Source organism: Alligator mississippiensis, chromosome 2, assembly GCF_030867095.1.
Source record: "Alligator mississippiensis isolate rAllMis1 chromosome 2, rAllMis1, whole genome shotgun sequence".
Taxonomy (NCBI): Eukaryota; Metazoa; Chordata; order Crocodylia; family Alligatoridae; genus Alligator; species Alligator mississippiensis.
The window spans coordinates 291,439,627-291,467,078 of NC_081825.1; the positions used below are offsets into that span (position 1 = coordinate 291,439,627).

At 45.8% G+C, this 27,452-nt stretch overlaps 1 protein-coding gene across 3 annotated transcripts in view; it reads right to left on the reverse strand.

The window, feature by feature from the left end:
* Nucleotides 1–27,452, reverse strand: part of MTHFD1 (methylenetetrahydrofolate dehydrogenase, cyclohydrolase and formyltetrahydrofolate synthetase 1) — a 73,826-nt gene that overhangs the window by 43,330 nt on the left and 3,044 nt on the right. For 2 of the 3 annotated variants that reach the window (XM_006276202.4, XM_019479972.1), the window contains exons 2-8: nt 12,681–12,765; nt 7,744–7,803; nt 6,762–6,815; nt 6,272–6,408; nt 5,970–6,070; nt 5,447–5,583; nt 3,393–3,504 (exon numbers count right to left, since the gene is read on the reverse strand). In XM_006276202.4, the coding sequence (XP_006276264.1) occupies nt 3,393–3,504; nt 5,447–5,583; nt 5,970–6,070; nt 6,272–6,408; nt 6,762–6,815; nt 7,744–7,803; nt 12,681–12,765 (686 nt within the window). Of the gene's footprint in view, nt 1–3,392; nt 3,505–5,446; nt 5,584–5,969; nt 6,071–6,271; nt 6,409–6,761; nt 6,816–7,743; nt 7,804–12,680; nt 12,766–15,521; nt 15,569–27,452 lie in introns of those variants that run through there. The other variant, XM_019479971.1, reaches the window with a different exon arrangement.

Below are 27,452 nucleotides of genomic sequence, written 5' to 3' on the forward strand. Positions count from 1 at the left end.
AAGCCTAGTTATAATGCACAACACAGTTTCTCTCTCCATCCCAGAGCTGCGACTCATACTCTCTGCAGGCATCTAGCTGGGAATACTTGAATGCAGGCAAAAGCCAGACAAAGCTTGCAGATGACAGTTAACATTCAGAGCAGAGAGCTTCTGCTAATCTCAGAGGAGAGGTCTTTGCAGCAACAGTATTCTTTCTATGCTGAGGAGCTGACAAAGCAACCACTGTGATGCTAGGAAGGAAACAAATCTCACCATTCCTAGCCCTGGCTTCCCCTTGGGTACTGCTGAAAACCTTTTACTAGGACCTTCTTACAAGGGAGATGTAGGCAAAAGCTTTGCAGAACTCTGCAGGCTCCCAACCAAACACAGACATTTGAAGATGAACAGTTTTCATAGGACAATGTAAAACACCCAAATGCTAGGCCTCCCATTTTCATAGAGGAGCCAGCATCCAGCATGGCCAGAGCTGACTTTGCAGGAGGTTCAAAACCAATGAGATTCACAAAGGAACAGGGCCAAATTTTCAAACACCCGGCTCTCACCAGCCCTCAAACAATGGCAACATAGTGGCACGCCAGGAAAAGGGTGGTATTTTTACTTGCAACATGTTGATGGGGGAGGCTGCAATCTGCTTCGCTTTATGCAAATCAGATGTGGCCCTCTGGCTCCTGGCAAGCTGCCCGAGTTTGGGTAGCATAAATATATCAACTAATAACAAACAGCAACAGCAGATTTTACTGCTCTCCTTTTAATTAAGCAGAGGACCTAACATTTTTAAAGTACAACTCAGATGTCATCAACATGGAGCAGGACTGCTGAGCTGTAGGAGCGAAACTTTTTTACCTTCCATTAGGTAATTACATTGCAACAAAATGACTGATCAATTATAAAGCTACCTTTTAAAGAGTGCTGTGGGTGTAGGCATGATAGCAGCTTGATGGTGACTAATTTTCTGTATCACTCAATATCTGCAACTTGGATTTAAAGCAAGGAGAAAACAGAAAAAGCCAGAATAGCTGTTCCTTATTTACAAAGGAGTCAAAGTAAATAAATTAAACCTTATCCCAGAACACACTGTGTTCTGCAGGTTTACTTTTGTGCTAGACCCACTACACTAACAATTTGCAAATTCTATTTTGCTTCAAGACAATACTCCTTCAAAATTACACAGTTCACTCCATACGTACAAATCCACAGCTATGTTATAGCTGCTTACTCTATGTAGCTTTCCGAGTTGAGTCACATGCTAGATCCAAGCCACTTAATCAGATCTAATGCTACAAACCAATGACAACAAATCTTCATGCTCAGAAACAACAGCTGCTGCCTTGAACACAAGGTTTTGCAGCCATGACAAAGTGATTATTTGACCTTTTATTGTAATGTGCTTCTTGCAATGCTCTTCCCCATCACATGGAGCAGTGGCAAAACTCCTACTGTCCTTCATGAGGACAGGAGCTCACCCAGTATCTCGTTTTCCTCTGCACATACTTGGGAGCTGCCTCCAATAGCCAAGGCAAACACAATAAAGCTATATCCTCAATGGTGTGGAAGCTGTGAGGAAACACTACCTATGCTCTGATTTAGACCCTGTGAGCATGTCCACACATGCAAGCACGTGCACTTACAGCAGCTCTAATAGAAGCGGTGCAAATTTGAGCAGGGGCTTTTTGCCTCAGCGCACATGCTTGGACATAAGCTTTGTTGTGGAGCAAATTGTGCTACTTGGGGCAAAATAATACGGCCTGGCTCCTCCCTGATCTGCAGCCAGGGGGAGTTAGAGCCGGGGGCCAGCACCTGTGCTGTCCCCAGCAGTACAAAAAGCTGCCCTGTCCTGGCCCCAGCAGTATAAAAAGCCACCCTGGCAAGTAGCTCAAGGCTACTAGCACTCAGGAGCTTCTGGGGCCCAGCCAATGGGTACCCAGGGACACTACCCCTTGTGCCAGCTGGACTGCTGAAGCAGCCCTGAGAGTTCCCTGCACCCTCTGCCCACTGCAGCAGTCTGGCGGTGGGGGCTGCTGCCTGGCTGTGACAGGCTGTGCACCTGCCAGACCCAGATGGGGACTGCACAGCCAGTAGAGGCATCTGCCTCTCTGGGCCAGCTGCCAGGGGGCTGTGGCTGCAGAGTTGGCCTCTGTGTGGCACTACTGCCACGTGTGCCCCTGCCCGGCCATCTGGGCAGCTATCACCCGGAAGATGTTCCAGGTGTGGTGGCCTGTTTTGAACTGTCAAAGCATGTCCTTCTGGCCCCATTTGGCCAGGAGGTCAGCCACAGCCAGCTGGGTCCAAGGGGCCAGCTCTGAGCAGGCAGGGTCCTGCCACTGGTCTCCCTAGCAGGAATTCTGGTGTTCCCTATTGGAAAACTGAAAAATCCCTGATACAAAAAATCCCCAAGTAACTCTGTAAAATACCGCAAAAATCCATGTTTCTCCACAAGTAAAACAAAAGACCACTATAAAGAGAGAGAGAGAGAGAGAGTGAGACGGAGACAGCGATCAGTTGGGCAATGTTTTATTGACATAGCTACAGTGTTAACACAACGTGGAAGCCTACAAGTGTCTCTATCATAATAATAAAGTGAACTCTAAATACATGTATTCATGAATTCATGAAACATGAATATATATTTTTCTGCCCTCGCACAGGGGCTATGGCCCCCACAAGGTCTACTACCCACCCCTGCAAGGCCCACATGGCCCACCCCAGCCCCCCGATTGCTGCCCCACCTGGCCCCATCCTCTGCCAGCTGCTGCAGCCCCCTGATGGCTGCCCCACCCAACCGTACGCCCCGCTCACCCAGACCCCCAATGGCTGCCCCGCCCAGACCCATCCCCCACTTGCATCCCCAGGTCCCCATGGCTGCCCCCCAACCCTAGACATGGTCACTTAAGAAAAAAAAACAGGGGGGGCAGGTGGGGCAGGGCGAGTGGACAGGGCCAGCGGGGGTCCAACACCCCCCATGGTCCCCTCCCCCTTCCTCCAGCCCCCCGACCCCTTACTTACCAGCACTGGAGCCTTGGTGCTAAAGCAGCTGCCTGTCCTGCACAGGCAGGCCATGTGCTTCAGCACCAGGGCAAGGGGCCAGCCGCAGAGACGTTCTGGCAGCCAGAGCATCTCTGTGGAGGATCCAGCCTCCAGTTGCCTCTGGGCACGGTCCGGGACTGTGCCCTGTCCTGCTTTTTTTAACTGTTTTTTTTAGATCCCTGGATATCCAGGGGTCTAATTTTCTCCCCGTGCTGCAAGTTTGCAGTGTGGGGAACATTTTTTCGTTCCCGCACATACCTCTTGTCCCATCTCAAAGTGGTTTGAGATGGGGCAAGAGACACATGTGCGTTCATCTAGATGTGCCCTGTGTGTACAAACCAAACCAAACCAAACCTCCATATACTTACCTGGTATATGGTTGATTCCACAATCTATTACAACAGCACCGGGTTTGATCCATTCACCTTTTACCATTTCAGCTTTGCCAGCTGCCACCACTAGGATATCAGCTTTACTGACCTAGAAGAATAGCTCTGTGTCACTACAGCAGATGCAAATAAAAAGTTGTTTTATTTGTTTCTTTGCTTCCATTCATTTGCATTTTCAAAATGGTCCATTAAAGGAACAGACCCAGCAACACAAAATGGAAGTCCCTTAACCCTTCAGCCCTTGGCTTGGGGATGTTTTTTTCTAGGACAGCTTCAGACCAAAAGCATTGGGATTATGAATTCAGGGGCATTAAGTTCAATTGGGGCCATAGGAAGGTCACTCTCCAGCCTCCTGAGGCTTGTGTTTCTTTATATTCATTGCTCTTCATTACTGCAGGCTGTCACAGTTGAATCAATTGCTATTACAAGCACTACAAGAGTTCCTAGAAGCTCTGCCCAAATGCGTATGGTGATGGAGCCCCTTCCTTGGGGAGTTTACCATCAGAAGACAGAAAGGGAAGAGAAGGAAAAAGAAATCAGGTCTGTACTAAAGTCAGTAGAGCTATGTTGTGTATGAAAGTGGAGGAGTCACACCTCTAATCAACCTAACTATACCAAGAAAGCCCACTAGTGCCAATACAACATACACTGGCAAGTGTCCTTTTGCCAGCACTGTATTAAGGTTTATGCCAGGAGTGGCCAATCTGCAATACATATGCCATAAGCAACACTGACAGCCTCTGTAGGAGGCACACAGCAGATCATGGAACAGGTAAGCAGCACAGTGGCAGACAGGGCAGCAGACAGACCTGCACACTGGGCAGGGAGCACAGAGAAGGAAGCAGAAAGCAGAGTAGCTGCTTGGAGAGGAAGCACAAGGCAGAAAACAGAAAGCAGAGCAGCAGATTGGACAGGGGAAAGGGATTGGAGTGGCACTCATGAGGGGTGTGGGACTAATTTATGGCATGCCTGCCAAAAAGGTTGGCTCCCACTGGCTTATACTGTTCCAGGAGGTGGCTCAAGTCTACTGACAAAAGGAGCTCCTTTTCTGATAATAGCTGAGTATCCACCAGGGGCTCTATTGGACTAGCTCTGCAGCAAAGCTAACGAACATTCAGTCAGAGCAGAAATGCAACTTGTCCCAATTCATGCATCAGGTCCATGGCAGAGCTAGGAGGAAAAGCCAAGTTTTGGACTCTATCCAGAGCCCTATGCATTACACAAGGTTTGACACTTGCATTTTACCATAAGCTTTCCTCTCCCAGAGTCTCCTTGCCTGCTAGCTGCACTTTAGCAACATAGCCTTGTGGGTTAAATAATTTCTGCTCATGAGTTTTGCTCTTTTCATAATTCTTTTAACCATGAGGCCGTGACACAGAGTTCCACAGAAATGCCAACATAAATCAACACTAATGCTAGTTTGGCTAGCATTGAGAAATCAGGCAGGTCAAGTTACAACTCCATTTTTAAAGTTGCAATCCATTGTAGCAGTTATTTTTAGTGTTAGCTTTGTTCCATCTAATTCTGCACAGGAAGAATTTAATTAGTGATTTTTCTTTCTTTTTTATTTATTTGTAATTCACAGGAAAGAATCATTTCCCTTTGCAAGTAAACTGTTATCAAGCTTAAGGACAGCTGGACAAGATAGTTAGTGTTACATTCTAAATGCCACGTGGACTCCCAGCTTCTACATTACAGCAGCATGGAGTTCTCCTGGTTTTGCATCTCTGTTACATTCACATGCATCTACTCCTTCTCCATCCTGGTTATCTGCCTGTAGAGATTTAGCAGTTTTGATTGCTGAAATACTTCCATTTTCTCAAAAAAATCTGAGTAGGTGGCAGTTAAGCAATAACCTATTTTTTAAACCCATACTGCTGAAAAGAAAGACAGCTTCAGTTCCTCTTCATGAACAACTTTAGAAGTTCTGATTAACTCCCAAAAGAGGCCTCTCTGAAGTAGTCTCCACTTTCGACCAGTGGGCTTTCAAGCAAAGACACACCACTCCCTGAAAGAACAAGGTATATGCTTACCTCCTCGGCCAGCGCTGAAGTCTTTGAGTGGCAAGTGGTTACAGTGGCATGGTTCCACAGCAGCAGGTCATGCATTGGTGCACCAACAATTTTACTACGGCCAATCACCACTGCTCTTTTACCTGCTATTTGGATACCTGCAACAGAAAATCCAGTTTGTAGGTTAAAATGCCCCCACAAAATCAGAGACGTTCCAGGGCAAAGTAATTCGTATACGAGTTGTTATTGAGCCATTTTTAGGAAGCCACAGTTAACTCTAGAAAACAAAAACTGTATATGCTGGGGCTTTGAAGAGCAAGCAGCTGAGAGCTAAGGACACATTTTAATAGGCCTTCTTTCCTATCTGGAATGGCAAGAAGTTGGTGGCACCTCAATGAACATTAAAGCTTTTAAAAGAGGCTGTAATGTATGGTCTGCTGAACATAATTTTTCCTCCTCATCAGGGGACTGACACACAGTGCGCTCCTGAATAATGAGAACCAAGAAGAGCCATTAGTTCTCAAAAGATAGGTTAATTCCTTACCAGTCTGCCTGATAAGCTCCATGCACCCTTTAGGCGTACAGGGAATGAAGCAGTCCCCAAGGTCTCCTCTGGAGAGTTTCCCAGCATTGATGCTACTTAACCTGAAGTGTTGGAATTAAAAAAAAAAAGAAAAGACAAAGCATGCTCCAGGACAAAGATTTTAAAGCTACATTAATGGGGAAAATGGTTGTATGGCTGCCAAAATACTAATAAAGTTTTTTCTCTAAAAAGAAGTTAAAAAGAAGATATTGATTCAATCCACTTAGAAAACAAATGATATCCCAACTGTGAAAGCAACTCACCCATCCACATCCTTTTCAGGTGCAACGGCATTGGTGATTTTCTCTGTATTGATTGGTTTATTAGAATCCAGAGGTAGCTGTACTATAAATCCATGAACAGCAGGGTTTTCATTCAAAGCAGTGATACACTTGAGCACCTACACACGTAATGCAGGGGCAGGACAAAAACATTGAAACAACACATTTAAATAAATGTGGGGTTACAACTTGAGTGTTGCTTTTTGTGCCTGGATAGACTTTAGGACACACAATATGTTGAATTCTCCCCAACAAAAATAAAAATTAGTCAAATATTTTGTCTTTTCAGGAACATCCAGACTAAACTCTTAAAGTCTTTTATAATATATAGGGATTCCAGTTCTTTTTGCTTGTGTCTGTCGTTAGGCATAAGTGTTTTTATCATATAAAAACATAGGACAATGACACATGCAAACAACTGTTTTAAACTCCAGAATGAAGGGCTTCTTAACTAACTGACCAAGTCACTTACCTCAGCTTCTGTTGCTGTGTTTGGCAGCTTAATATGATTGGCATCGATTCCAATCTGCAAATGAAAATATTCAAAAGTTATTTTGGTTTTAAAGGACATGGAGAGGATTATATAAAAAATGGCTCGCTCACTCTCTCATTCCAGCCCATCCTTTTCAATAGAAATGAGCACGTGCTCTAGGTTCATAGATTCATAGACATTAAGGGCTGGAAGGGATCTCACAAGATCATTGAGTCCAGCCCCCTTGCCATAGGCAGGAAGGAAGTCTGCTGGGGTCAAATGACCCCCACAAGATAAGTATCCGAACGCCATTTGAGTCCAGAGTAGGTGCTTGCACCAGGTCTAGCAGACAGACTGCTACTCCAATTAATACAAGCTAGAGAGGAGATCCGATTAGTACCTTCCCAGTAAAGATTCTTTAGCTGCTTTCTTATTCCATTCCATAAGTCAGTAAATAGGGGCAACCTCTTCTCCTGACAGAAGCTGAGATAGAACTGATAGAGAACATGCTGCTCAGAAATGCTACTGGAGAGAAACGCAATACCAGCCATCGCCCTGGACCGCAGGGGCTACGTGGCAGTGGGCAATAAGGCATTTCAGAGGCTGCAGAGTGATGAGCCAAAACAAGGCAAGTTCTTCTAAAAGGGAAAGCAGATGTACAGGGGTTAGCTGGGGAAGAGGGAGGGAACCAGAAGGCTGCGTGGACCCACGGAAACTAAGAGCCTGTGTACATTGGAATCGCTGCACCAACACGACTGCACTGACATCACTGGAGTAAGCCACACCAGTTCACAGTGTTGCACACCTGCATGACGGGGTTACAGTGGTGTATCATGGGAGCCAGACCAGTACTAAATTCACCAGCACAAACGGGGCCAAACAGAGCTATTTGGTTACTGTTTTCTTCATATTCAAGTATCTGCTGTGCTGACTGCGCAGCAAAATACCCAAGAACAAAACACGCTGGTGGTCTTAGAATTACCTCAGCAGCAGCCTTCAGTTTCACACTGATGTAGAGATTCGAATCATCCCGATTCCCAACCTACAGGGGGAAAAAGAAGGAGACAAGTCACACTGGGGAGTAGGGCAAGAGGGGATCAAACCTGAACTCGAACGAAGGAATGGTCAGTCACCTAAAGCCCTTGTACAGGGACAGCATGACCTAACCATCTCCCAGCAGCAAAGGTGCATCTTATAGAAAGAAGAGAGCGGTACAGGTGTCAGATTTCTACCAAAATAGGAGCATGTAGGGAAGAAGACTCATGATGACCACAACCTGTCACAACTGACCTAAACTCAGTTTCTTAGCTTCTTCCCCAGTTCAGCGTAGAACAAGGCACAGGGACAAACAAATGAGAGGGGATGCAGTGCTTCAGCCACCCTTTGGAAGCTGCTCTTATAGGCATGCTCTCATAGTAAATGAGAGCCAAACTGCAGTAGGTTAGTGGTCAATAAAAGAGGCATAAAATTAGAGCAACTGAGTTTTTACTTTTTGTGGGATAAAAACACATATATGGCTGTTAATGCTGAAAAACCGATGCATAGAAAAGTCCTGCCCCTTTCACCTTATGGTGACATGCTCACGCCATGCACAACATGAAAATTAGAGGCATTACCCAACTGATGATGTCACCCTAGATAAGGAAATCCCTTGCTTGGCTACTGGTATGCAAAACCCACTAATGCATCTAAATATCCTTGACCTAGCTTCTAGTGTTGGCAAGAATAGCTCAGGAATGCGGACTTCCCTGTTAATGGCAGAGGTTGAGGGTGTAATCCATATTAGACCTAATCCTAGGGTTGTTGGTTGTAGCTGTGTTGGTCTAGGCAGACAAGGTTCTTCGGGTATATGTGATATCTTTTATTAGACCAACTGAATAGTTGGAAATATTGTTCTTTGCAAGCTTTCAGGCACAAATGCCCTTCTTCAGGCACAGGGAGAATCTGCTGGTTTTTAGTGTTTTCCTGGGTGGAATAGAAGCCAATATGCATAATGCATGTCTGTGACAATGCAAATCGTGTCAGTGAGGATCAGACAGGTGTGAGACAGGTACAGGGGAGAAGGGGGGATGTTGACTGGGTATTAGAATGTAGCTGGTAAAATGCAGACAGGATACCTGGGGTTATCAAATGTTAGTCAAGTTATAATATGCCACAAATCCAATGTCTATATATAGTCCATGACTTTTTGTAACCAGTAGATATATGAAATGAAGTTTGTAGGCTTGTTTGTGAAAGGTGTTTTGTAAATTCCCTTTGTGGATTAGAACTGAGAGACTGGGTGTCTTGTGAGAAGTGTGCACCCACAGGTAGTTGGGCGTTTTTGTCTTTGATAGATTTTTGGTGTGCATTCATTCTGGTTTGCAGCTGTTGTTTGGTTTCTCCTCCGTATTTTCCATCAGGGCATTTAGTGCACTGGATGAGATGTATTACACATTTGGAGGTGCAGGTATACGAACCAGGAATGGAGATGGTTCTGTTGTGAAGTGTGGCTATTCTGGGTGTGGCGGAGATGTGTTGGTAGGTGGTTTTACATTTTTCATCCTGGCACGGTCTGGATCCATTTGGTGTGCTTTGGACCACAGGAAGTTTGCTTCTGGTGATGAGGTTCCGTGCTTGTTTAAAGGCTAGGATAGGTGGTTTTAGAAAGACTTCTTTAAAAATTGAGTCTTCTTCTAGTATGGGTTGCAATTGTTTAAGGATTTTTCATATAGGTTTCAGGGAAGGATGTTATGTCATAACTAATGGTGTGAGATTCATGGGGATTTTCTTTTTGCACTGCAGCAATTGCAAGAGCAAGGTGGCTCTTTCAAAAGTACGATCTATATCTCTGGAGAAGTGTCCTTGTTGGGTGAAAGCCCTTTTGAGATTTGTGAGGTGATGATTACAGGTATTCTCCTCAGTGCAAATTTGGTGGTATCAGAGGGCTTAGCTGTATATTATAGCTTTCTTGGTGTGTTTAGGGTGATTGCTAGTTCTGTGTAGTCCGTGGGTTTGTATGTATGTTGGTCCATGGGTTTCTTTTATATGGTGACTTGTATTTTACCATTCTGGATATTGATCAGACTGTCTAAAAAGGAAATGTTGGTGCTGGAGTATTCAAAAGATAGTCTGATGGAAGGGTGATAATTATTTAATTTGTGATGGAAATCAGAGACTGCAGGTTTCCAGTCCTAGTGATGAAGATGTCATCTATATATCTTAGGTATAGCATGGGTTTGATGGTGCAGTTCTTGAGGAATTCTTCTTCCAGGTGGGCCATAAAAAGGTTGGCATATTGTTGGGCCATTTTGGTGCCCGCAGCTTTGCCCATGGTCTAGAGGAAGTGCTGGTTATTGAAACTTCAGTTGTGTGTGAGGATGAAGTGTGTAAGTTCAGTAATATCTTCAGGTCTGAATTTATCCCATTGCACATGAATAGCATCCAGTCCTTTAACTGAGGCTTTGAGGCAAGCTGGGGATATTTGATATAGAAGAAATCTAATTATATGCACAGAGGAGTCATCACTTATGAAGGAGCTTTTCAAAAGGCCCAAGTGTCAGCAAGGCACCTAACTGCCACTCTTGCCTTTGAAAATTTCTAGTTACATTGTTTTCCAACACAACCTGTGCTGCAAAGCAGCAAGTGGAGCATAAACTGCTGTAAGAGAAAGTGGAAGCAAGACAAAAGCTTACAATTCTTGGCCTTATCCAGTTGTTACAACACCAGCAGATTTCAGAAGGTACTTTGAATTCTCCTGTCTAACATGACAAAGAAGGATTCCTGTATGAAAAGAGCAGTGAGGATTCCTGGCAAGACCCCAGCAAGTACTATGTGGAGCATCAGAGACACTGCTCCCCAGTGACTGCAGAGCTGGTTAACTCTGGTTCCCCCTCCCCAAATGCTGCGATAAGCAATTCACATTAACTGTATTAGCAGCCCAAATATGTCGGAGCTCTATAATGGACACTACAAAGATACAGTGTCTACTCTGAAGGGTTTGCAATCTAAGGCAGCAGCAAGCAGTAAGAGGAAATGTGCTGACTGGCACATGACTGATTTTTCTTGGTCTCTGTGTATAAGCTATCCCTCTCCAGCCATTATTAGTCCACTGACAAGTAGTACAAGAAGTACAGCAGAAGCTGGTTTTCAGAGAGAACTAATTGGGCAATGCAGTCTGCAGGCCAGCTCATGAAGGGCCTCTCTATGTGTAGGGGCAAGAATGGAAGAAAGTGTGGAGACAGATCTGGAAAAAGCAGTGACACGTTAAAGGCCTGTTTTTGGCATGGAAAAAGAATGTTCAAACTTCAGTGCAAAGTCCAAGATTAACTCATGAAGCCTTAATGCTTGCAGGGGTAGCACTGCTTCATCCCACTGCATGGAAGGTGGGTAGGTGGAGCTATACAACTCAGTAAAGTGTTTCTGTCCCTGAACTGTTACAGGTCTACACCACCTCCTTAGCAAGACTGGGCATATGACCAAATATTAAGTCTGCACCTGATCCATGTATGCCTGGGTCCAAAAGGTTTTTTTCAGGAGACATCTTGTTGTGGCCCCAAGCATGCAGCCTGGCAGTCAGAGAGCCTGAACCCAGTGCCTGGGTAGTAATGAGGCATCCATTCCATAGATTTGCATGGCTGGGCCTGGGCAAAGCAGGTGCGAGTAGACAGGGTTTATTTTTCAGCAGTACACCCTTTCTGGCTCAGGAGGCAATTGAAGACATATCTAACTTGGCCAAAGACTGACTGGGCCATGGAGCATGAATTATTCTGTAGCAATCCAGATCAAAGTGCACAGGGCGGGGAGGTGGAAGATTGAACTAATTGTTTTGGGGATGGAGCTGTTCAGAAGACAGACGACTTCCATTCCTAGGGTGACCAGCTATACCTCCTTGACAAGCATTGAAACTTTGCTCTCCAGCTTTTTTAAATAAAAAGCTTTCCCTTCTTTCTAACAGTCTGAGCATGAGGCTTCTGTAGAGAGGAGACCCTTGAGGCTAATTCAAGACCTGTAAAGAGGGGACTGTATTTCTTCAAGGATAAACACATATTAGATCCCTGCTTTGTCCTTGGAATAAGAAGAGAGCATTCTGCAGCTGCCCAATAGAATTACAAGGCAAACAGCAAAAGACAGCCATTCAGAAGCTCAGTGGTAAAAAGGACAGACAGAGGCCATTTCTGTAAAACCTATCAATTCTTTGTGTCTACAAAGTGACATGACAGCCACTTGTTACAGCTAGTAGACCTGAAACTGAGAAAGAAGCTGTCAGGTCAGAAACCTTTCTCAGAGCTGCAGAGAGAAAATACCGCATCCTAGAAAACAGACCCAATTTTGCAAACATCAGTTCAAACATCCTCATTTGTACTAGAGGGTGGTTCTTGTGTTTGGATGAAAGCTATCTTAAAAATAGTCTGCAATCAGTAGAGCTTTGTTCCTTTTGCTGCACCTAAGCATTTTCTGCGTTCAGTTCTCTTTCACATTCTCAACCACCCAACAGATCACCCACATAAATCACACACTACCAAGTTGATTTCTGATGCAATGTTCCATGTCTGTGAGAATTAAGGGAACTGATATATATGCCGAGGGTCATATGGTTCATCTTTAATAGCTAATATAGGGATTGTGCAGTAGTCTGTGCTTTAAAGGGCTTCTGTGCTTAGAAAAGGGGATTATTAATAAGAAATCTATCCTACTGAATGGGATGAGAAAAGTTGGAGGAGAAAAATAGTTTTTTTGAGTGCCAAAAGATTGACAAATATCACATAGCCGTGTTGAAATCCCACACTGACTTCAGTACATTTTATTTAGTTTCATTTGTTTTTAAAACTGCCATTTTGCAGGGCAGTTTTGGTGAAGGCACAAAGTGTTCCAAAGGTCTTACAATTAATGCCAAAGGGAAGGAAGATTCTAGGCTAGTTTCTCAAACAAAGTAAATACCTGCAAAATTGCAAGGCCTGGTTTGAAATCTGGGAATTTCTTCTTCATTACAGCCACTTGGTTCTTCACTCTGTCTCTTACTTCTCTGGACAGCAGAAAAAAAAAAGCAGAAGTTAATCAACAGACCATTTTCATGAAAGAGCCCAAGTCAAGAGTTACAAAATATACAAGTGGACAAAGTCTGAAATGGGATTTTCAAAAGACACAGATTATTAGGTACACAAGTCCAATGACTCTCAGTAGGACTGGTACACCCCAGTCACTTGGGCATTTTGAAAACTCCACCCAAGATCTTCTAAATCCATTCCCCCTCATGACTATCACATGGCACACAAGGAAAAGCAAACACGCTTTTCTGCATTACTAGGTAAAGTACTAAGCCATACTTACCTACATTTGGCCAACTAGCTTCATTAGAGAAAATGATCAAAGACAATCTAAAGTAAGTGAGAAACATGGGGTCTCTAAGAGTATACCTTTACTGCAGGATTCACCTGAACACTAGGTTTAGCCTAGACCAGTGATTCTCAACCAGGATGCCAGGGCACCCTGGGGTGACATCAGATCCTTTGAAAGACGCCATAAGGTGTGAGGAGATAAATGAGGTGTGAGGTTGTAAGCAGATAAGCTAGGCTTAGGCTTGTCCCTGCCTAGACAATCCTCCACTCCAGTGCCCACCCCATGTCAGAGGTAAGCAATAGAGGTGCATTGATATATTGGTCCATATAGTATCAGCACTGATAAAAGGAAAATTGACATTATTGGCAATCGGCTTTTTTTGGCCAGTGTAGCTGATAATGTCACTAATAAAATATCATGTGCATGTGTGCAGCCGCAACATGCACGTGCCCAGGAATAAAGCCCAGCAGCATGGAGAGCAGTGTCTGGCTGGTAAGTATGTGAAGGGGCAGGGGGGAGGGAAGGGGTATGGGGGGGACATATCAAAGCCCCCACGGTGAGGGAGGAAGTGGGGCTGAGGCAGATGCTGCCCAGCCGGGGCATGGCACAGGGCAGAGCTGCAGGCAGCTCATCCGGGGACTGCGGCGGAGAGGGGCTCCCCACCATGTGTGCACCCCTGTGGGGGGCAAGGGCAGGCTGTCCACTATGGGCTTGGGGCTGAGGGCTGTGCCGGCCTCTTCCCAGCGGGCGACTAGGCCAGGGCTGCACTCGGGGCAGGCAGCAGTGGCACTGGAAGGGTAGGCTATGGGGAATTTTGGGGTGGCTGTAGTCCGTAGAAAGTTAGGCTAACCTAAATGCTGGCTTCCCTGTGGGTGTATCTACATGCACAATTAATGCAAAGCAATAAACTCCAGAGCAGTCTGAGCTGCAATAAACTGCTTCTGGGTGCAGCATTTACATGTGTGCCTGGGACAGCAGCAATTTGAGTCAGCTGACCAGGCACAATTTATGGTCCCAGTCAGCATCTACACATGCATTTCAGCACAGTAAATTACTCTACTGTAAGACAGTACTGTCCTGACGGTACTATCTTATGGCAGAGTTAATTAGTTTACTGTGCCCTAACGCGAGTGCACATGTAGATGGTGACACTCTACTGCGGAACTAATTAGTCTACGCTGCAGTAAAAACATGTGTGGATGCACCCTGTGTTACCCATGAGTGTAGGCAGAGCTAATGATTAGATACTGATGACAGAACAGATACCTTAGTTACTCATAATTGTCAAGAAAGTGGTTCAGGGCTTCAAATCCTTCATCCAGATACTGGGCAAAGGATTTAAGAGTTTCAGTTACAAATAATACACCTAATAAATGCAGCGTGTTGCCACCCCACCCTATAGCTACTTCATACCAAACTTTTTCCATGGTAGGGGAGGCAGGCAGGGGAATCTGTGCGGGCTCCAAACATTTTAGAGCTGAACACAGATAGCCCTATTGCATCCACCTGTCTTAAACCTACAGCACTGGGCAGATGAGAGCTGTTCTTCCCTACGCAACGGGGGTATTAAAAGCCTCAGTCTGTTAATGCTGTGAAGCTCTCAAGACATAGGGACAAGGCAATACATAAAATTGCCAGTAAGGGATAAGTTGTGACTAAGAGGAGCCCTCCTGAATCCCACAGACGTGGATCCCTTAGCACACATTCAGGACCATTGCTCCACCCTTGCTGTACCAGTCACAGCAGAAAGGGGAAGTTGATCCAACGTGGCTGGGATTTCTCTTGCCTGAGGAATGCCATGAAGTTGTAAACACAATGGATCCAGCTCTGTGCTGCTCCTCCTCCCCACTTTCCCCTCCCTTCCAGACGGTCCCCTACGGCACTAGTTCTTAACGGGGTTGGGAGACCTGGATTCAATTCCTCTAACAGCTCCTGGGTGAGTCACTTTCACTTCCTGTATCTCAAGTTTCCCCACCTGGGAGAACAATGCTTGCGTCTGCTGTATAGGATTTTAAGACCTACACACGCACACATTAAATATGAGCCAAGGATTAGTATTGCAACCTCTTCCTAATTTTACAAAGCAGCTACTTGTTGAAGACCACGCTATGCTACTTACTTTTGTTACAAGAGGAACTTGTGATCAGTGCCAGCATATTAGAAAATGCTCTGGAAGCCACAAAGAGACATGAGACATGGCAAATTAGTGACCCAGTAAAAACACCTAGGCATGACTTTAACTTTACCTACATGGAACAGACCCTCAAAATAACTATGCACACCAATAAAGATAAGCACGAGCTTAAGTACTCTCACGATCAAGGTCTAAGGATATGAACACAAACAAGTTACTACAAGGCAAGCCAGGGTGCGTATTTACAGAATGTTTCCTGTCAATTAACTGAGCGATCAGGATGCACACCAGAATAGCTCCATTCCTACCTTGCCAGCAGCCATGGCTTACACCATCTCATACTTCTTTCATTTCTCTTAAATAGAGATTAGTTCAGTTTTCTCCCTCCAGCTATATAAGAAAATGAACATTAGAAAACTAAGCGGAGATGGCAGTTCCTACCATTTCCCAAACCAAAATCTTGCAAGTCATTTGTTAGGCAGCCATCTAGTGTTCACTAAGAGGAAACTGCTCTGGTTTAGCATCTGACAAAGCAGGCTGTCGCCCATACAAGCTCATGCACCTCTGAACCAATTAGTCTCCAAGATGCCACCTTGCCTTGCCTTCTGCACTGTTTTAGCTGGGGAAAAGCTACACACACACACTGAAGTGCCTTTATAAAATGGAAAATGATAGTACAAATTAAGTGTAAAAGACCCTTCCTCGCTGCAAGTTCAAGACTTCAATATATGTTAACACATTTTAAAACAATTGTTGGAAGTCAGGTCCTTATTTACTCTACCCAGTGCTCCTTCTGAAAGCAGTATTTTGTGAGCTCTACCACAAAAACATTGTCATCTCCCTAAAGACTGTCACTTACTTGAAATAAGTAAAAAGAACCCAGGTGCCCTGCAATTCTCTTGATACCACGTATTCATGCAGGAGTTTTACCATTTGACATGTATGAACTACTCCAAGTATTATTCCACAAGCTCCCTGCCATATTGCACAGAAAGGGTCAAGGGGTCCATACCGAGACATGAAAGTGCGCGTCTCTAAGCCAGTGATTTTCAGCCAGGCTGCCTCGACACCTTCGGTTGCCATGAGATCCTTTTAAGGGTGCTATGCTGCAACTCCCTACCTGACATGGGCATGTATTAGTCCTACACGATTCACAAGCTAAAATCAATTACAATCAGAGATTTTATAGACACCAGGGCTGGAAGGGACCTCGGAAGACCACCCAGTCCAGCCCCCTGCCCCAGAGGCAGGAAGTCAGCAGGGGTCATAGGATCCCAGCAAGATAAACATCTAAATGTCTCTTGAAGGCATTCAAAGTAGGTGCTTGAACCAGCTCCCGTGGCAGGCTATTCCAGACCTTGGGGGCTCAGACAGTAAAGAAGTTCTTTCTTATGCCCAGCCTGAAATGGTCATGGAGGAGTTTGTGACCATTCGACCTTGTCATCCCTTGGTGGAGCTTTGGTGAAAAGACGTTCCCCCAGATCCTGGTGAACACCCCCGATAAACTTACAGGTGGCCACCAGATCATCCCTGAGCCTGCGTTTTTCCAGGCTGAAGAATCCCATGGCTCTCAGCCTCTCATCATAAGGTCTGTTTTCCTGACCTCTTATCATGCAGATGGCTCTCTTCTGCACTCTCTCAAGCTTCTCATATGGGAGATTTCCCTTATGAATCCATAGTGCCAAAAACATTCTGACCTGCTGTGGTCTTTTGGAGTTCTTTGCAACAGAACTGCTCTATTATTTTTTCCATAATCAAAAAAGTGAAAGCAGAGAGCTGGCATTTTCTGAAAGGTGCCTTGAGTCAAAAAAGGTTGCAAACCACTATTCTAAGAACACAGATCCAAAGTTTAAAGGGGATGGCTATATGGTGGCTAGGGGGAGAATTTACAGTGAGTCACTACCTCATAGGAGCTTTTTTCTGAGCTCTTGTACCTCTCAGTAAATAGAGGCAACTTGCCCCTCAAAGAAACAGAGCCCATTGGATAAAGGTCATATGAACTAAAACAAGTTATATGAATGCTTGTATGGACAATGGACAAAACATGTAAGTGCTTATAGTGGTTTTAAAAAGGGTCATTATACTAAGCTGAACAAGAGCCCCATAATGCTTTGGTGTGCATGGTGAGGGATGCAGCTAGTTCTTGTGTTTGCATGATCTTGTACCCTTAACCCTAACAGGTGGCATGCACGGCTGCAAGAGAAAGATAAAGGAGAGAACATCACTCAGTATAGAAATGGATATTCCTGGAATAAGAAACTGTCTCACTGTCTGTAGGAATTAGGTCCAAAAACAAAGGCCAGGAAATGACTGGATAATTCATACAACAAAAAGGCATCTTGATTTGAATCAAAATTTTCTGTTGCAAGATGGAGAGTGTGTGTGTGCACATCCATGTGTGCATGCAGATAGAGGGAATTAACTGGAGCAGTGCACAACCCCCTATAAAAGGCTAGCATGTAGCCAAGGCAGACCATATATGAAGAGATACAGCTCTGGATCCAGTGAAGACTATAAGAGCAGAATGGGGTGACTGATCATTACCTGATTCTGCTCTACCAAATGTTATTATAAACTTAGAAACTGAAGGTGATTACCCTAAAATTCTCCTAAACAAAGCTATTTTAAATAAGTTTGCAAATAGGAGAAGGGACTTGGTCCACATCCAAACAGGCTGGCTGGCTTGCATTTATCACAGGTAGAAGCACATAGACAGGCAGTTGCTGCGAGGAGCTGATGTGCTGCGGAGTGTCAGGTGCTGATTTCGGACCCCTAAAATCCTGATAGAATAGAGGCTTGATCAGCCAGGAGGCCTCTTCCACGTGCCAGAACAGAAGAGCTCCAACTGACAGAGGCTGGTCAACACGAAACAGGGAGGAGCGTGTCAGAAGGGAGTTTGTTGGGTACTTTCATAGATTCATAGATGCTAGGGTCGGAAGGGACCTCAATAGATCATCGAGTCCGACCCCCTGCATAGGCAGGAAAGAGTGCTGGGTTCAGATGACCCCAGCTAGATGCTTATCTAACTTCCTCATGCTTATCTAACCCCCTACTTACCTGACACTGATCTGAAATAGGCTTAGACCTTTGCAGAAGCAAGCCCTGAAACACAAACCTGAATAAATGGCAGGAGGGCACCTCGGTCCAAACAAACTCATCTGAAATGACTAGACACTGAAAGGCAGGAGTCCAACCTGAGACACTCACTGCAGCTGGAAGCTTGGAGATCACATAGGACTTGCTGTCTTTATTTTTTAAATTGGGATCACTTTACCTGCCACTGAGTTAAATGGTTCATGCAGCCATAACCTTTGACTGTTAACCTTCAAGATGTGCTGGCTTTTGCAGGGAGTGCAATTTGGGGAGGATGAAGTACAGTACAACCTCACTATAACAAACCCTGTCGATACTGAACTCCCACTTTTAACAATCCCAACCACAGGAGCTCATGTTTATCATCATAATGCAGCGAATTGGTAAACCCTACTACAGCAAACATCCTCTTTTAATGAACTGCTCTCATAGCAGCTGGTTATAACCAGGCTGAACTGTATATTATTTTGCCACAGTACAGTCTCAAGCAGCTTTATAGTGGTGTGAGCTGTGGCTGTTTCTCATACTGTAACGGGTGTTCCTTCTTTGCGCCCTGTCCAAGTTCCCCTGGTATAAAATGAGGGTATCACTACTTCTGAGATCATAAAGCTCTTGTGAAGATTCGAAAAATCCTGAATCTTAGAAAATAGCAAAGGATCACAAAAGTATGATGACCCCACACCACCTATCCTACAGTATCCAGAGGACTAATAACTGTAGCAATATCAAAGGATACCAACATAAGCTGTTAGGAAGCAAATGTTACATCCCCTTCACTCTGTAGCTATACAAGGCCGGCAAAACTACTGCAACTCTAATACTGATTGAATCAGGGTCCAGGTTTGGGGATTAAGCCCACAGGTATTGCCACAGGACTGTGCGGCTGTAACTTACATCTGAACAGATGATGCCCGCGCCAGAGCAGCCACATCCTACCCGTAAAGGATTAAAAGGTACATCTGCCTAGGTTCCAGGGCAGGGCAATCCAAACAGCAGCCTACAGAGGACATGCAGTCTGCAAATAGTTCATCATTGCCTGGGGGGGGTTGGAAATTCTGTGGTAAAGCAAGTGGTGGCAGCGTTAATCCCTGCAGCTGTCAGAGCTGCTGGGAATAAGGGTGCTGCTTGTCCCACTACAGAAGGGGTGCCTTCTGGCAGCTGGGGAAGTGGCAGCAGTGGGGTCAGCGTGTGGCAGTTAACGCCACCGCCACTGGCACAGTTTGTATCCAACTCACCAAACAGAACAAGTTGGACAGGCCTGCCATAAAGTGATCTGATAGGGGAAAGGAGGAGGAGGAGAAAAATCCAGGACAGAAGGACATCCATTAGGGATCTGTGTAGGATAGTTTGGATAGGGAGGATCCTGCCTCAGGCAGGGGGGGCTGGACTAGACTTCTGGAGGTCCGGTCCAGGCTGACTTCTCTATAATCCTAAAACTAGGCACAATACAAGCCTACTTAAAGACAGCTTTCATTTAGGAACACAGACATGCAACCTCAAACAGACCTTGTCTGTTTGGCACTTTCCAGGGACATGCCATGGCACTACCAGCCATCCGGCAAGCGGCCTTTATCTAAAGTCAGTTCTCAGAAAGAGGGAGGGGGACACTCAGCTAAGGGAAGACACATGGAACAAGGGGACATAAACCTTATCTGTTCCCAGCTCTACCGTTCACTGTCTGATCCTGGGCATGTCATTATTTCATCATTCTTGTCCCAAGGGGTAGGATGATTACTTTTAAAAGCCCTAATTGCTGCTTAGTTTTGAACAGTCTCAAGGCTGGAGCACACTTAAAAGTTTTGTCAATAAATGAGGCCACCTACTGGGTCAAGGCAATTATATTAGAAGAAAAAAATCTTTTTGCAGGTATATCTTTTTTCACTCAGGGAACTGCTATAATAAAGGACTTTTCTGCCCGCAAAAGGGGAGTCTACACTTGATGATTTGATGCTAGAGCAAATAGGTTGATATTACCACCATTATGCTAGCAAGCAGCCTGGAAACAGCGTTCATTAAGACTTTCTGCCTTGCTTGTTGGGCTCTGAATGATTTAATCTGTCCCAACCCAGGAAGCAGAAATGATTTTACCTCTACAAATTAACCAGCTCTTCGGAAGGAAACATATGAAGTAGTCTGAAAAAACAACAAATCTTTGGAAGACTTCTACACCCCAAACAAGGGGTTGGGAGCTACACTCCTTCAGCAGGCCCTTTGTTTTAAAAATGCAAGTAGAAAGGGAAAAATATAAAAAAAACAACAACTCATTTTTAAAAGCACTGATTACAAAAGAAGGGAGTTACAACAGACCTCAGAAGTTACCTCACTGTTGCCAACAAGGGTGGGATCACAAGCGCAAACTAGTAGCCAGTAATTTTATCCCCATCACCTACACCCACTGGCTGTGTCCACACGTGTGGATGTTTGGTTCCCCAGGGACAACTAGTGGTGGTGGACCTTGGGCCCCTGCTAGTTGAAGCCAGGGAACATGTGTGCCATGAGTGTGCTGGCAGCAAGTTGCCCCGGATGGGGTAGGGGTGGCTGGGGCCACTACTGGGCTGGCCCCAGCAGCCTTAGATTTCATAGGCATTTGGGCTGGAAGGGACCTCAGAAGATCATCAAGTCCAGCCCCCTGCCCCAGGGGCAGGACGTCAGCAGGGGTCATAGGATCCCAGCAAGATAAACATCCAAATGTCTCTGGAAGGCATTCAAAGTAGGTGCTTGAACCACCTCTGGCAGCAGGCTATTCCAGACCTTGGGGGCTCGGACAGTAAAGAAGTTCTTCCTTATGTCCAGCCTGAAACAGTCATGGAGGAGTTTGTAACCGGTCGATCTTGTCATCCCTTGGGTCGTTCTGGTGAACAGACGTTACCTCAGATCCTGATGAGCACCCCGATAAACTTATAGGTGGCCACCAGAACACCCATGAGCCTGCGCTTTTCCAGGCTGAAGAGTCCCATAGCGCTCAGCCTGTCATCATAAGGTCTGTTTTCCTGCCCTCTGATCATGCGCGTGGCTCTCCTCTGCGCTCTCTCAAGCTTCTCCACATCCTTTTTGAATTGTGGAGCCCAAAACTGGACACACTACTCCAGCTGCGGCCTCACCAAGGCTGAGTACAATGGGAGAATGACGTCCTGGGATTTGCTTGAGAAGCATCTATGGATGCAAGCCAGCGTTTTGCTCACTCTACTAGCTGCGGCATCACGTAGATGGCTCATGTTCATCTTGTGGTCAATCGTGACCCCCCAAGTCCCTTTTGTCCATAGTGCTAGTCAGTGTAGCACTGCCGAGCCTATAAGCATACTGTGGGTTTTTCTTTCCAAGGTGGAGATTTTTCAGTGTTAAACACCATCAGGTTCTCATCTGCTCATTTCCTGAGCCTGTCAAGGTCAGCCTGGATCACCTGTCCTCAGGTGTGGACACTTTACCCCAAAGTTTGGTGTAGCCAGCAAACTTGGCCAGTCTGCTTCTGATACCAATGTCCACATCATTAATGAAGATGTTGAATAGTATAGGCCCAAGGACAGAGCCTTCAGGGACCCCACTGGTTACAACACACCACAATGATTGATTTCCGTCAACCACCACCCTCTGGGTCCGATCACGGAGCCAATTCCCCAGCCAGTGGATTGTGGTGAAGCCGAGGCCGCAGTTGGCCAGTTTTGCTAAGAGGTGATCATGGAATACCAGATCGAAGGCTTTTTTAAAATCAAGATATACAACATCAATCTCTTCCCCCTTGTCCAGGTGATAGGTCACCTGGTCATAAAAGGAAATAAGATTGGTCAAGCAAGACCTACCTGGGGGGCCTCTGAAGGCTGCAGCTGCATTGTTCCTGCCATACAGAGTCTGGCTGGCAGTGGAGTGAGGCCGGCCAGGCTTTGGCTTTGGGTGGCACATGCTGCCACTGCGTAAGCCACTGGTTTTTTTCCCCCCCGCAGGTTTTTTTGACCTGGGAGCAACATCTCAAAAAAACCCCTCCATGCTGCTCCCTTGCAGCACAAACAATTGAATGTGCGGTATGTGGCACCACAGACACATCTGCGGCACCACAAACTGCACAGACATGCTTGTCTGCATGTGACCACTCTGAGCAGACTGAGCAGCTTTTTCAGAACAGGATCAAAATAAATAAGCATATGGTTTCAAAACTAGTTTTGGGCAGAAGTGTGAGTCCTACTTTGGAGAAAGCTTCAGGGTTTGTCTTTACTGCACTCAAGCTATAACTTAAGTTTTGCCCCTAACCAAACTCTCTCTCTCATACCAAGAAATCTCCAGATCCAGCTAAAGGAACTCAAATGCAGGGTGGCCCACTCTGGGAGGTAGAGGTTGAAGCAAATCCAGATGAGAGATGCTTAAAGTCCTGCCAGTTCACAGCCCAAACTACCAACCAACTTGTCCCAAGTACAGTCACACTCTGCTAGTCCGATCTTCCTTGCTGCTAACGTAGTCACTCAGTGTAGTTCCAGTGTCATTTCACAATATGGGTGCTCTCCAGGGGGCTAAGGTAATTCAGGTAGGATGACTGGACCTTAGTGCTACAGTGAAGACAAGCCTTATTGATTAAGAACAGCAATAGAAAGCTGATTCTCAAAATGAAGACATTTACAGCATGATCATTCCAGGGAAATACACCAATAAACAGACATGGCATTTGGAGCATTACTGTTTCCAGGTATTCTTAAAACAATGTCCTCCCACTCCTGTGAATCAATTATTTATAATAGCTTAGGTTCTTCTTATAAACTATTTACTCCTCTGTATCTACAGCAAAACTTGTAACATAACAGTCATACCTAACTAGAAACATTTCAGATCAATGTTTACCACCCCAGCATGCCACAGTACTTCATACGTAGCCCTGGGAATTAAACTCTGTTTTTATTGAGACAGTGTTAGCCAGGCACACATTGTTCAAAGGGACTTTTACGCTAAGCTCACATACACCCCCCACCCCGCCTCATTTTTGCACTTACTATTCTTTCAGCTAGTACTTAAAATTATGAAACATATTGGTAATTTTTCCTTGAGCATATGCCAGCATTTTGAGAAAAGTGAGTCTCCGTGTATAGTTAGCCTTATTGTCTCCTCAGATAATTATCTTCTTCTCCATAGATTCATAGATGTTAGGGTCGGAAGGGACCTCAATAGATCATCGAGTCCGACCCCCTGCATAGGCAGGAAAGAGCGCTGGGTTTAGATGACCCCAGCTAGATGCCTATCTAATCTCCTCTTGAAGACCCCCAGGGTAGGGGAGAGCACCACCTCCCTTGGGAGCCCGTTCCAGACCTTGGCCACTCGAACTGTGAAGAAGTTCTTCCTAATGTCCAGTCTAAATCTGCTCTCTGCTAGCTTGTGGCCATTATTTCTTGTAACCCCCGGGGGCGCCTTGGTGAGTAAAGCCTCACCAATTCCCTTCTGTGCCCCCGTGATGAACTTATAGGCAGCCACAAGGTCGCCTCTCACCTTCTCTTGCGGAGGCTGAAGAGGTCCAGGTGCCCTAATCTGTCCTCGTAGGGCTTGGCCTGCAAGCCCTTAACCATACGAGCGGCCCTTCTCTGGACCCTCTCCAGGTTATCCGCATCCCTCTTGAAGTGCGGTGCCCAGAACTGCATGCAATACTCCAACTGAGGTCTGACCAGCGCCCGATAGAGGGGAAGTATCATTTCCTTGGTTCTGTTCGTCATGCATCTGCCGATGCACGACAAAGTGCCATTAGCTTTTCTGATGGCTTTGTCACGCTGCCGACTCATGTTCATCTTGGAGTCCGCTAGGACTCCAAGATCCCTTTCCACTTCCGTTCCACCCAGCAGGTCATTCCCTAGGCTGTAGGTGTGCTGAACATTTTTCCTCCCTAGGTGCAGCACTTTGCATTTCTCCTTGTTGAACTGCATCCTGTTGTTTTCTGCCCATTTGTCCAACGTGTCCAGGTGTGCTTGTAGTTGTTCCCTGCCTCCGGTGTGTCCACTTCTCCCCACAGTTTTGTGTCATCCGCAAACTTGGACAGAGTACACTTCACTCCCTCATCCAAGTCCCTGATGTAGACATTGAAGAGTATCGGTCCAAGGACCGAGCCCTGCGGGACCCCACTGCCCATACCCTTCCAGGTCGATACCGACCCATCCACCACGACTCTCCAGGTGCGACCCTCTAGCCAATTCGCCACCCACCAGACCATGCAGTCATCCAAGTCACAGCCTCTTAACTTGTTCACCAGTATGGGGTGGGATACCGTACTGAAGGCCTTCCTGAAGTCTAAGTAAACGACATCAACCCCTACTCCTGCGTCCAGGTGTTTTGTAACCTGGTCATAAAAAGAGACTAGATTAGTCAAGCATGATCTACTTGCTACGAACCCGTGCTGGTTTCCCCTCAGCATAATTTTTCCTGCTGGGCTCTTGCAAATGTGAGCCTTGATAATTTTTTCAAAGCCTTTGCCAAGGATGGAGGTGAGACTGACTGGCCTATAGTTGCCCAGGTCCTCCTTCCTCCCCTTCTTGAAAATGGGGACCACATTGGCCCTTTTCCAGTCCTCTGGGACCTGGCCCGTGCGCCATGCGTGTTTCAAATATTCCCGCCAGCGGCTCTGCAATGATGTCGGCCAGTGCCTTCAGTACCCTCGGATGGAGCTCATCCGGGTCTGCCGACTTAAACGCATCCAGTTCCTCCAAGTGACTCTGCACCATCTCAGGGTCTACGCATGGTAGTCTGGCGCCTTGCTGCTGCCTCTCTACAACCCCAGTGAGAGACTTGTTGTGCCCCTCACTTAGGAACACTGAGGCAAAGAACTCGTTGAGGAGTTCAGCCTTGTCCCCCCTGTCCATCACCAATTGCTTCTGCCCATTTAGTAGAGGTCCTATTCTACCCTGGGCCTTCCTTTTACTCCCTATATATCTAAAAAACAATTTCTTGTTGTCTTTTACTTGGGATGCCATCCTCAGCTCCATGGTAGCTTTGGCCCGTCTAACTGCCTCCCTACAAGCACGAGCAGAGAAAGTATACTCCTCTTTAGGAATCTCTCCCCGTTTCCACTTTTTATGTGCCCCCCTTTTTGCCCGTAGGCTGCTCTGGATTTCTCTGGTCAGCCAAGGAAGCCTCTTGGCCCCTTTCCCCCTTTTTACCCCGCATCGGAATCGTCTCCCTTTGTGCCCAAAGGATCATTTCCTTAAGACACAGCCACCCTTCCTGGGCTCCCATCTCTTCAAAACTCTTACTCTGCAGTGCGTCCTTGACTAAATGCCTGAGTTCATTAAAATCAGCTTTCCTAAAGTCTAGCACTTTCACCCTACTAGTTACCTTACCCACTCGACGTCTTATGATCAATTCTATTATTTGGTGATCACTGTCCCCCAGGCGACATGGTAGGTGACCTACAGATCAGTGGTCATCCCCCGTTGCCAATACCAGGTCCAGTAAGGCATTCCCCCTAGTGGGACCGTGTACCTCCTGCGTCAGATGGGAGTGGTTCACGTAACAGAAGACAAAAATCTTACACTTCTCTCTATTTGCCTATGTCAAAAACAAGCCCGGGGAAGGGAACTATAGGGCAGGGACAACAGTAACTATTTTTCTGTGATTCTTTGACAGAAACAAACTAGATTGAGTTCATTGTATTGAGGAATTTCCATGAAAAACAGACTTGCTAGTGTGACTTTGCTGACTTCTGATCATTAACTACATCTGACCCTCTTTATTGGTTAATAGTTGACTGACCTATAAACAACACCTTCTTTTTGATAAAAGGATAAAGTAATGACTACAGAAAAAGCAACTAAATAGTCACCGCGTCAGCAGGGCCCTGGCTTTCCACAATTTGTTACAGAAATGTGTTCATTATATATTAGAATGAACCCAGGCAATAAAGTACTTGCTCTGAAATACCTGAAACATCTCCCCCCCCAGCACCATTATGTGCACCCTTTTGGCTACTAAACTGGACCTTATCTTACATGCTTTTGACTGACTTGAAATACTTCTGTCCCTATACTTTGCCCTTAAAGAACAGAAGCTATCACAGTCTTTTGGCTCAACCTTTTCCTATGGGACCAAAAGAGAAAGAAAAAGTTACAGGACACAAAAAAGTGTCACTTTCCTCAACCTCCTCCTAGTATTTAATTTCCAGAAACTGAGGTACAGACTGAATCTCAAAATGCTCTTTATTGATTTTGCTGCAGTGGTCAAAGAATCTGGCAGGAGCAGGGCAATAAGGAAGGAGAATGATTTCCACATACAGCTGCAATTATTTCCCTAATTCTTCTGCAGAGCTTTTATGCATGAAGGCTATTCATAAAGTGTGCCAAGAGGGTGCAGCAACAGCACATGGGCACGTGGTGCAAGAGACATGAGGGTGCTTGCATGAGCGTGCAGTGCAGGAAGTGTCTATGCCCCATGTTGCCCAGGGGGCTGTGGCTCACCATGGTGTGGCCTATGCAGTATGTGGCCCCTGGCTGCTTGGAAATTAGATGGCCCTGTTTAAACTCTGCAAAAAGGAAGGCTGGCTCTTCATTTTTCTGCATAGTCTGAGAGAACGCTGGTGCTGTGGGAAGGCACAGGATAAAGCAGACAACATATGGCACAGGCAGCTTGTGTGTGGTATGTGGCCAACTGGGGAGGAGACAGACAGCACAACGGCAGAGGCAGGAAGCAGAAAGCAGAGCAGCAGATCATGCAGGGAACACAGGGCAGCAAGCAGAAAGCAGAGCTGTAGATTGGGCAGAGGATGGAGATCTGAGTAGCTGTTTGGAAACATGCAGAGCTCATTTGTGGCACACCTGCCAAAAAGACTGGACCCCACCACTAGATAGAGATCTGAATTCAGTTCCAGCTCTGTTCCAATTTTCTCATGCAACTTTGGGCAAGTCTTCCTATGCCTCAGTTTCCCTCCTCTACCAAGGGACTCATTTATCCTCCCTCCCATTCTTTGTCTGCCTTGTCAAATTAGACTGCAAGCTCTGAGGGCAGGGATCACCTCTTCCTGGGTATTTATAGAGCACATGGCACAGTGGAGCCCTGATCTCAGTCTTGATGCTACTGTAATTTTGTAAAAACAGAAAACAGAGTTTTCCCAGCAGATTTATAAACTCAAGATAAATGACAATGTAAAAGGCATTGCCAAAAAATTAAGAGGTTCAAAACAAACATTCAGAAAC